At 37.6% G+C, this 11996-nt stretch overlaps 1 protein-coding gene across 2 annotated transcripts in view; it reads left to right on the forward strand.

Moving 5' to 3' along the window:
• Top2 (topoisomerase 2) overlaps window positions 1-11584 on the forward strand; it is a 326551-nt gene extending 314967 nt beyond the window's left edge. For both annotated transcript variants that reach the window (XM_067136112.2, XM_067136110.2), the window contains one exon: window positions 9681-11584. In XM_067136112.2, coding sequence (XP_066992213.2) covers window positions 9681-9806 — 126 coding nt within the window. In that variant the 3' untranslated portion in view covers window positions 9807-11584. The remainder of the gene's footprint in view (window positions 1-9680) is intronic.
• Window positions 11585-11996: the final 412 nt, after the last annotated feature.

The raw sequence follows: 11996 nt of genomic DNA on the forward strand, positions 1-11996 counted from the left end.
ATCAGCTGATGGTGTATTTAAATATGACAGGCTCCCTAAGGTGATGCTTGCTATTTTATCAATTCCACATAGCAATGCAGAATGTGAAAGGATATTTTTAGCAGTCAGAAAGACAAAAACACAGTTCACATCCTTGCTGTCTGAACAAACTTTGGAGAAACTTTTAACCTTAAAACCAGTTCAGCAAGGCAAGTGCATTGAGCAAAAATTTAGTTCAGAGTTTCTGAAGAGGGCTAAGTAAGCTAGGGGTGTGTTGAACAACAATTGATCGTAATGTGTTCGGCATGTTGAAGGATGAGAAGTCACAAGTTCCCAAAGTTCAGGTATGTCCAGTATTTAGTGTGCACGTATAAATAATGAAAAAATATATATTTCGGCCAAATAGTTTTGTTAATGTATTGAATTATAATTGATTAGTAACTTACATGTTCTGCCATAAGTGATGTTGCTACCAAATTTCTCTTGATTTTTTACTTTTGAAAGTTGGCATGTCTGTTTTTATCTGGACCTGTGGGCTGGTTCGAGGTCCACTCAGTCTATCTGATTAAAATATTGAGGAGCTATCTGACGGTGAGATGGAGGCCCCCATCTAGAGAGCCAAGAATAATGGCCATCGTGCTGGCCACACAAGACCTCGTAATCTGCAGGCCTTCGGGCTGAGCGGCGATCGCTTGGTAGGCCAAGGCCCTTTGGGGGTGTTGCAGCATGGGGTTTGGTTTGGTAGAATGTAATTATTACAATTTTAAACATAAGTACAGTTTTTAAGGAAGGTCTTGTGACTGAATTACTTCTTTATGAAATAATATAAACTGTTACCAGTCACAAGTTTTATTATTAATTTCACAACCATAGACAACCTGACTTCACACCAGATAAATTCAAACAGACTAGTGTATATACAGTCACGGTAGAAACTGTGAATGCTTTTACATTGGATGAAGTGGAAGGGGATATGACATCAGATGTCAGGCATAAAAAATTAATAGGTGCTGCGCATCTGCATGGCATTGGACATACATACAAACGATATCCTACGTCGTGTCATCTATACGATGGGTCGGCGAATGAAGCCCCTCCACCAACTTCTGTCTTTGTACTTTTCTCTTTCTTCAATGTTGTCCCAGTCCCCTCCTCGTTGCTGAATGTCGTTTTTCACCATGTCTGTATATCGCATTCTTGGCTGCCCTCTTGGTCTTGGATATTTTAACTGCAGATCATACATTCTTCTGGGTATGCGATCAGGATCCATCCTTCGCATGTGACCATACCATTTGAGTTTACACAGAGTTATGTTAACCTGCATTCTGCCAACCTGAGCCATGTCACTGATGTTCCCATTATGAATTTTATCTCGTCTTGTTTTGCCAACTATCGCTCAGACGAATCTCATTTCAGCTGCCTGAATCCTTGCTTCATCCTTTTTCCTCATAGTCCAGGTCTCACTCCCATATGTCAAAATTGGCATGTAATAAGTCAGATAAATTTCTCGCTTATATTTCGATGGTACTTTTGGGTTTCATATTAGGTCTCGGACAACTCTATAGAATGTTCCTCCAGTTTGAATCCTGCTGGTAAGTTCCTCTTCGGTGGAGCCTGTTGCTGATATCATGCTTTTTAGATATTTGAATTTGTTGGACATCCTGAGTTGTTTACCCTCTATTTCAATGTAACCTTAAGGTTGACCATTTCTCTGCATAACAAACACTTCACTTTTTTTCCTGACTGAGCCTTTGGCCGTACTCTTTAGCTGTTAATGTCCATGCATTGATCTGATCCTGACGTTCCTCATTGGAATCTTCCCATATACAGATGTCATCAGCAAATAGCATGACTTTCATTTTGTCACCAAAGTTTTGGCATACTTGTTGAATCTCATTCATCACAGTAATGAAGAGAAGAGGTGACAGAACTCCACCTTGTCTTACGCCTGTAGTTATTCTAAAGGGTTCCGTCATTCCTGGTTGTATTTTTTTTTTTTCATCGCACCGACACAGATAGGTCTTATGGCGACGATGGGACAAGGAAGGGCTGGGCGTGGGAAGGAAACGGCCGTGGCCTTAATTAAGGTATAGCCCCAGCATTTGCCTGGTGTGAAAATGGGAAACCACGGAAAACCATTTTCAGGGCTGTCGACAGTGGGGTTCGAACCTACTATCTCCCGAATACTGGATACTGGACGCACTTAAGCGACTGCAGCTATCGAGCTCCGTCCAGGTTGTATTTTGACACGGCTACTGATGTCTTCATATAAATTCTCAACTCGTTTTATTACGTCCATTTTTGATTCCACTGTTTCTCAGCACTTTCTAAAATCCTTTCATACAGCTTTCCCACTTGGGAAGTTAATGTAATTCCTCTGTAATTCAAACATTTCTTCCTGTCACCTTTCTTAAAGAGTGGAATGATGATACCTTTTGTCTAATCTGCTGGTATCTGCCCATCCTTCCATATCTTGTGGAAAAGTCTATACATCCACTGCTTTCCTGCATCACCTATAGACCTGATCATTTCACCTCACACTTCATCAGTGCCTGGAGATTTTCCTGTTTTGATGTATTTCCATGCGTATTCTATATGATTCCATGTCAGGTCTGTTACAGTGTCTTCCATCTTTTTGTTTTTACGTTCCACCAACACAGATAGGTTTTATGGCGACAATGGGATAGGGAAGGCCTAGGAGTTGGAATGAAGTGGCCGTAGAAAACCATCTTCAGGGCTGCCGACAGGGGGATTCGAACCTACTATCTCCCAGATGCAAGCTCACAGCCCCTGACTGCACGGCCAACTCGCCCGGTCATCATTAATCTATCTAATGGAATGTTTGTGATATCATTCACATTTAACAGCTTATCAAAATAGTTCTTCCATTCTTCTTTGATCTATCTGTCATCTGTAATGAGATACCCACTATCACTAGTCAGATAATTAGTCTGTTCTTTGTCCCTCCTATTCATCATCATTCCTTACAACATTTTTCTGTTGCCATCTACAGCTTTATTTAGTTTATCACTCCATTCATTCAACCATTTTTCTCTTTCTATTCTGACAACCTGCTTAGATTATTTTTTCCAACTTTGTCCATATCTGTTCGACTTCTGAAATATTTTCTGTAGGCATTGTTCTTTTGAAGGACTGTCTCTCTTGTTTCATCATTCCACCATGGTGTCTCTTTCCATTTCCTTTTGCCATTTGTTCTTCCACATGTCTCCTCTGTTGTCTTGACCAAGCATTCCTTGAAATGAAGTATTAAATGTACGAAATTGAAGACCTCAGGGGGAAAATAGTGATAAGCCTCATTTTTGTAAGTTCTGAAATATAACGAAATCATTTTTCGCAAAATATTTACTGCTACCATTTTTTATCTTTGAAATATATTACTCAGGACAGTGGTACTTGTACTCCTTTATAAAATCCTGGAGAAAAAATTCATAAATAACCAGTATCATAGAGAATTAGAGTATATTAACACGTTCAATGCAGATCACGCGCTGGGCGCGTGACGCTACTTTGTAAGCAGGTGCGGAGCACGCGCCTAGCGATCATGGGACGGTTGCTAGGAAACGTATATCACAGGTTTTCCGCATGGTGAGAAAGGCTCTAATTGTCATCCCGCACATCGTGTAAGTCCAATCTACTAGCAGATTCATCCGTAGCCATATTTGCTCGTGCTTATTCCGTTTTCCACGTATTTCCTCTTCGGAGTTGTCATCATATGTCGTCATTCATTTATGGGATCTTTGAGCAGCAAGACCACTTCAATGCGAGCTAAGACACTGCATTTTCTGTTTATTAATTCTTCAGGAAGATTATGAGTAGTTCCGCTTTTGAAATAAATAAATTCCACTACTCCAATATGTTCAGTAAAAGAACTGAACTTGTCATTGTCATTTATTCTTGCATCATATACATGTACAACACAAAAGAACTTATAATTGTCATTTATTCCTCATCAGATTTATAAGTAACTTGAAAGAACGTGCAGTAACCATTTTTAACTGTGTCGTGATGCTTATGTTATCATTTTATTTATATTTTTTTCTGATGGCCGACAATGTGGTTCCTTCAACATCACGAGACCTACCCAATTACTCAAAGTATTTCATTTTTGTTTGTCAAATTCTGTAATAGGAAAGTGTAAATATGAATATATTTATGTCTGTAACATACTTTCTGCATTTGTTTGCTATCCAAGGTAAATAATGCACAGTAATCTACCAACGCGCGTGGCGCGTGATCCGTCTGGTGACCCGTATTACTTCGCAATTTCAACCCCCGTGCGGGTCACGCACCAGGCGCGTGAGTGGGATAAGTCCACGAGTTCAATAGTACTCGTCCTACCAAGGTACAAAACTTCTATAATTACAACGTTTAAAGAGTCCCTCACAAATATTTTGCTCAGGTTGGGGGGTATGTCACGCTCTGCTAATATGCAGTGAACGTGTTAAACACTGAATTTGCCTACCAATTTGAGGGTTATAATTATTTACATGCAATGTGGCTAAAGTAGTGAACAATTGGCTATACAAAAAAACCCCTCTATGAAATATACGAAATAGGTAGGGAAATAAACAAGTCAGCAACACAATTATAATAATAAAATGTTTTGATTAATTTCAGTTAAGTAGTGTCTCTCACTCTTAACTGGATTTATCTAACTCTCATCATCCTCCTCATCTATGAACATTTCTGTACTGTTTGTGCCACTGCACTTCAAATTAGCATAAAATTCAGAATATACTGGTGGTACCCACTGAAGTGCTTTCCTTACCGCGCTAGGAAAGGAAGAAAAATACTGAATGTACACTTGTGTTCAATAATATGTTATTGCTTTTACATATCATGGATTTCAGATACGCTGAGATGCTGAAATTTTGTCCCGTAGGAGTTCTTTAACATGCCGGTAAACCGACGCGAAGCTGACGTATCTGAGCCCCTTCAAATACCACTGCACTGAGCCTAGATTGAACCCCCTAACTTGAGCTCAGAAAGCTAGTGTTCCACCACCTAAGCTACCCACCCCGGCATGTTAAATGGAGTTTCGTACGTTTTTAAAAAATTTTATACAATGCATATACCCAATTATTTAAAAGAAAATAACGGGTAAACTAATTATTGTAACCTGTATAGTACCGGTACATCAGCAAGTGTAAACAGTTATAACACACATAGTCATATAAAGTACGTTTAAAGAGCAGTTATGTTTATAAAATTTCAGTATAATGACAATAGTTAATAGTATGGGTCAGCATGATTTGATAATAATAATGAATACTAATGCTAATACTTTTGCAAAAGGTATTTTATATCACAGCATGTAAATAGTTACAACCAACATTCAAAAACCACATGGTAAACAAAGCTGTAGCCATCTGGAAAATGTACTTGTTCGCAACTTCCAGATGAACTTCCATCATCTTCCTGGGTTTCAGCATAATCTGTATCCTTTAAACTGTCATCTCTGTCCATAAACTCCTCAACTTCATTGTTTTCTCTACCATAAATGACATTTTCTTTGGCTGAAAGCACATCTTCAGAAACATGATCTGCCATCTTGGAAATGTGGATTGTCATTGTTTACTGCAGGGACATGTGGCTTGTTATAAAAATGAAGCTGAATTGTGCTGCCATATCTCATTAAATCGACTACCTTATTGATTAAAAAAAAAAAAAACAGAAACCACATGTTGGATAGAACTGTTTACTTTAAAAAACTGAAGATTTTGAAATTTGAGGGTTTTCACTATTTTCCCTCAAGGTTTTCAATTCTCTCACCATTTTGCACACACATCCAAAAGGGATAAAATTGAACATGCTAGAAACTGTAAAAATTTATGGACATTGATTATTAGATCCTCAACACATGCTCAATGATACAATTGAAAATGCGTCTTTGGAAATGGTATTAAGCTTTAGCAGCAACTGTACATTTCTGAGATGGCACACTTATAGTAGAATCAACATGGATGTTATAAATTCACAATACACATAGCTCCTACTCTAATATAATATTCTTTGAAAACAATTGTGTATCAAGTAGATCAACAATTGCGGTATTTCCTCGCGTATTAGGACCCTCCCCGCCCCTGGCTTTTCGAGACGAAGAAAATGAAAAAATAAATCTCGCATACAAGAAGACTCCCCCACCCCCAACGTAATTCGTCACAGAACTATTCTGCCTCGAGGCGGGTACAAGTCTTATTGCAGCTTTGATGACATCGCAGAAATTTGTGAATAGTTTTGTGCATATGACCCACATAGTGAAAACTTGTCAAAGTCGTGCGGGACATCTGTGTTTTGTAGTTAAGAAATGTACGCCTCCATAGCGTAGGCCTACTGCAGCTCTGATGACGTCGCACAAATAGGTGAATAGTTTCTTGTCCGACCTGTGGATTGCAAGCATGCATCAGTCATGCTATGTGTCTGTGTTTTGTAGTTAAGAATGTCCACCAGCGTAATGGTTAGCACAATTAGCTGCTGTTCTCAGGAGTCTTGAGTTTGATTCCCGGTACCATACTGCCAGAGATTTATGAATGACAGGGATGTTGATATGCGGTAAAAATGGTTCATGCAACTCCCTTTCACTAGGAGTGTGTCTAAAAAGAGCTGCACCACCTTGGGAAGAAAAAACAAGTTTTTTTAGTTGAGAAATATTTGTGGTTGTTACTATTAATATAACAGGCGAAAACATTAACAAAGTGATTGTTTAATATCTCATAACTCGGGCCAATATAGGTTTTTTTGGGAGAAGGAAGTTTAAAATGAAATAAAAGCTATCCAATCATAACGATTGTTTTACTCACCAATGTACCTATAAAAAAAAATTTTATGTCCCCACTTACTTTTAACGATTTTCGGAGATGCCAAACAATACTAGAGTATGCGTTAATTAAAAAATAGAGACAACGAACGTATGAAATTAAATATTATGATGATATGTAGATATCCATAAATGCAGCAAACTTTACTGTTATTAATTTTTATTCTTTCCATCATGGAACTTTAGGCACTATCCGGGCGATAGCGTACCTAACCTAACAATGCAGTCTCTCTTATCTCACAGCTGTTTAGGTAAATCCTGGATGTGAGAAATGTAGAGAACAAGCATGAAATATACTTTAAAATAAGGGTCTGGGTTTCAGCTGGTAGCGTCCGTGGCTCAGGCGGCAGCGCGTCGGCCTCTCACCACTGGTTCTATTGTTCAAATCCCGGTCACTTCATGTGAGATTTGTGCTGAATAAAGCAAAGGCGGGACAGGTTTCTCTCGAGGTACTCCGGTTTTCCCTGTCATCTTTCATTCCAGCAACACACTCCATTATCATTTAATCTGTCGGTCATTAATCATTGCCTCAGAGAAGTGCAACCGGTCTCGGCAGCTGGCACAATTTCTATCCTTGGCGCAGGATGGGGGCTTGATCCATTCCACCCCTGACCCGGTCAATGACTGGAAAACAAGATGTAGGTTTCAACAACCGTAGTTATCAAAAGAATGCTTCCAGTCGCTATGTATTACATTTGGAAGTACAACTCATAACATGCGGTGGCTTGGCACGCTTTCTACAGCACAACTTCATTCGCAAGAAGTGTCTTCTGCTACACATACACCAACTGGAAATATCAGAAACCATCTCCAGAAACCATTTGGGAATAGATTCACACTGTTTAGACTCTGTAGTTGGAAACAAAACTATTTTTAAAAGGTTCAAAGAGACGGGACCTGGAATGATCTCTGTCTCGATTGCAGTGTATGGCTGATGAGATGGCAGTGAAGATGACGTGACTTTGAATAAAAACGCCCCGGTAGCAGGGTAGTTGGCGGTGCAAGACAATAATTCAAATGAAAGCAGTGATCAGGCTTACTCAGGTTTACTGTGTGTAGGCCTACTGCTCAACTGACAGAGACAAATGACTGGCCATTAAGTTATTTTGTATCAGTATTCCATAAAATGATGATACGATAGATACCCTTATCCCTTTTCTGTATGGGGGCGAGTATGAAGCAAGACGAATCTTCGTAACGAGTTTTTACGACCACGTGCCTTTCCTGATGTCAACCTCATCAGAGGAATTAAGGAGATAAAACGAATGACATTACATGAGTAACTAAAACTGACTATATATACTTTATATATAGGCCTAAAAATTGTGTTGACCGTTTGTCTTCTTACATTTAGAAATACTGCCTTCCAACGAAAGTAACCAGTAGAACTCAAATGCATTGATAAGTTTGTTAAAGAATAGTGTAGAATGTTTACATGTACAATGTATAGCTCTTTACAGCCTAGAAGTCATGTGTTATCTCTGAAATGCATAGTGAAATAAATCACTTGTGACTTGTAACTGTTTATATTATTTCAGAAAGGATTAGAATTTTATTTCAAGATGTAAATTACGAGCAAAAATTACTATCATCAGTGACATTTGTTTCAGTAACAACTTCACTTCCATCCCTACTTGAAGATTCTGTATAACGTTTGTCACCTATATTGAGTGTTGATAAACTTAACCACAATAGGTATTTGTGTTTGTTCCTGTATTGAATTATCTAAACCTATTAAAACTATTCAGTAGTTTTTAATAGCTTTCGAACTATATTGAGTTTGCTTTCAATATCTGCTGCATTCTGAGTAGCCACGATCAGTAGCTGATAGACAGTCTTTCTCTTCCCATATTTCTTTACTTTTCGTGATTCTACCACAGACTATTACTGTATAAGCAGACTCAGTGGTATACCAATTTTCTAGCCCTTTGCATGTCCAGAGCTAGTATTTAATTTATGAGTCAGAGCTATTTGTAGATTACGAACATTTTAATTTTTTAAATGAAAAAGTCCCCACTCCCGTCATTTTAGTATCATTTCAATGTGTGGAAGTTTCGGAAGCAACAGGGATGGCAGAGCCACGAGACATTTATCACGTTCATATCAGCTAAATTAGTAAATGGGCCACTGAGTTGCCAGAGTAATGTTGGAGCTATCCCGCTAGTCCCAGAAAATGTTTGTGGTATGGCACCTTTCTCTCATCATTTTCATGATTCATTTTTATTTTTTTGCTCAAACCTGTATGTGCAACATCACATTCATTACTTACAGAATTTTGTACTTTACTATCACTTTTCTAGATCTGCCAGTGTCACCATTACCACTAAACTTCTGTTCTGAATTTTAGAAATACATCACCACTTGCTAACAGCTGCCTTTTTACATGACATGATTACTATTACTGGCTTGGGAGAGACAGATGTGATTGGGGTACACACTCTGTTAAATGGAATATGAACCATTCAAGTTAATCGAACACAGTCTCGGTTCTTTTGAACACATTGACATCTCTTGCTTAAACACCTGAAATATGTGCTTAAATCTGATTTAAAAACACACAGCTGTGACCCTTAACTATATGCCGATGAGTTAAATTTCGAGAGGTTTCAAAAAAACCTCCTTGGCGGCTGATAAATTATTGCAGTTGGGTGCCATCGGGTGCTTAGGATCAGATTGTAAGCAGGCCGGGCGGACACTTTTGGGTAATAGAGGCATGAATAGATTAATTGTAGTATAATATTTCATATGCATGCAAACAATAACTACTTCATGACTCACTTCATGGGCTATGCATTTCTTTTAAAACCCTATAATTCATCATACCATGTTTTGACCTAAAATGTCATTTTGCTTGTACTTACAGAAGAAGGCGGCAAGTAGCGATGATGACTTCGATATTGACGATTATAAGCCAGCTCCCAGAACAGGTGGTGGTCGTGCGAGGAAGCCTGTGAAGTATGCCCTTGGCGACGATGATGACTCGGACTGAGGCTAGAATGCTGAGCATTTATATTTTTACCACAGGGACCTGCCAGAGGGACGTTCTACCTGAACATTGTTGTTAACTGTGTAACTGTGACATCGCAGTGTTACCGAAGCACACTTTTGTGCTTTCTGGTGTGAATCTACTAGTGATTTTTTTCTTAATGAAATTCTGTTAACTTATTGGAAGTTTTAAATTCATGAATGCAGTGAAAAAGTAGACTGAAAGTTTTGGAACTAAAGACACATTAATATAAATATTCCAGGATGTGCCTTTAGTCATGGACAAATGGAACACACCGTTGACCCATGAAATTCACTGCGTTCTCTTCTCTGTGTGTAGTTTTTATTATGGTCATTCCATTTTTATTTTTTTTCATTTTTCTTGTGAAAAATTCTTTAAGGCCTTAATTTCTCTTTGATCATGTATCATAGTGTATATGTGGGACTTAAAACCTTTCTTTTTCTGGAAAGGCTTTTTATATTTTTTATTCTTGTGATGTGTCATTGAAGGCTTTCTAAGTAATCAAACTTACTCTGACCTTGAAGCCCAGAATAGGCTTGGTGACAAGTTACATTAGAGTTTATTCCAGTTTTATTAACTTATAGCATTTTGAAAAAAGAAAACTTTCCTATTGACTCCTCGTGTGAAAACATCTTTAAGGTCTTAATTTCTCTTTCACAATGTATCATACTGTTTATTATGTGGAATTTAAAACCTTTCTTTTTCTCAGAAGCCTTTTTATATTCACTTGTCAAGTGTCGTTGAAAGCTTCCTAAGTAATCAAATTTACTTTGACCCTGAAGTCCAGAATAGGGTTGGTGACAAGTTACATTCGGATTTATTTCAGTTTCCGCAATGATATTGTTATGTTCAGACATGAACAGATACATTATGTCATTTATGTTTTTTAAAATTTGCTCTCTTAATGAATTTATGTATGTGCTGCAATTTTAAAATTTTTTATGGAAATGAAATAAAACGACAGGCTTCTTCAAATAGAATTTTCAGTATTATTTGAGCTAGTTAATAGAGATTGAGTTGCAAATCTTATGCCATAATTACCTTCAGTTGTGATCCATCGTGTTCACTTCATCTATGAGGTGGGATGGTTGTAGTTTTATAGCATATTTTACAGAAAGAACTGCTACGGGCCCATGTTACTTTTAAGTACAGTCAAACGTCTCTTTTGCGGACACCGTCGGTTCCCTGGAAAAATATCTGTATAGGGATGCGTCCGTTAGGGCAGATTTGACTATATATGAACTTGAGGAAAGGAATATAGTTTCTTGATTAACTGTCGTTTGTGACACTTCAAATGTTGAAAGAGCTCTGTTAGTGGTGTGTTGTGTAAATTCGTGGTGGGGTTTTTTTTTGAGAGAGATCCCTTCATTCCATGTTCTGTATATGAATACAGAGGGCAGTATTTCAATGTCTTAAAGAGCTGAAAGCTATTAAGAAAGGGGCAGTATTTTAGCTTACAATTATGTTCACCTCTTGATTCTCTTTATTTTCCTTCTTTTCGAAGGGAGAAGGTTGTTCTAACTTTGGCTATTGTATTTAAAGTTTACATTACCAGTGAAGTGTACAGAAACAGCCTGGGCCAAGGTCAATAACATCTGTTGGAAAGTCTGCTTATCACCATGTGATGTATATTCAATTATTTTTTCTCCTTCTCTTGTGTGTCTTTCACTTGGTCAACTGTGTTTATTTACATTGTACTTGCAGAAAATGTGTATTTATGCCTCTTCTTTATGTAAATAAATTCTGTCTTTTTTCTTTAATTTCTGATAAAGGAACTTTCTTTTGAATTGACTCGTGTTCTGTGTAACTCGGATGTGTAGATTTCTGGAATTTCTATATTTGGAGAAATTTATATTGCTGTGTGGTGTGTTCATAACTATTTTGATTTAATTACATCTGCCAAATTTTCCTTTGGTATTTTATAAGGAAAGATTTCTCTGAAGGTACAAAAGTGTAGAACTCTCTTACTTATTATTATTATTATTATTATTATTATTATTATTATTATTATTATTATTATTATTGATAGAAAAGGGAATACACCCAACTTGTAACGGTTTGTGTGGCCTGTATCCAAGAAAAAAGTGTTAATTTATCTTTTAGTTGTCTGCAGTAGAAGTATTGTGAGATCTTTGATATTTCTCTCCTACAGTATTTACTTATTTTTAATCA

This window comes from Anabrus simplex, chromosome 1 (genome assembly GCF_040414725.1).
Source record: "Anabrus simplex isolate iqAnaSimp1 chromosome 1, ASM4041472v1, whole genome shotgun sequence".
In the NCBI taxonomy this organism is placed as follows: domain Eukaryota; kingdom Metazoa; phylum Arthropoda; class Insecta; order Orthoptera; family Tettigoniidae; genus Anabrus; species Anabrus simplex.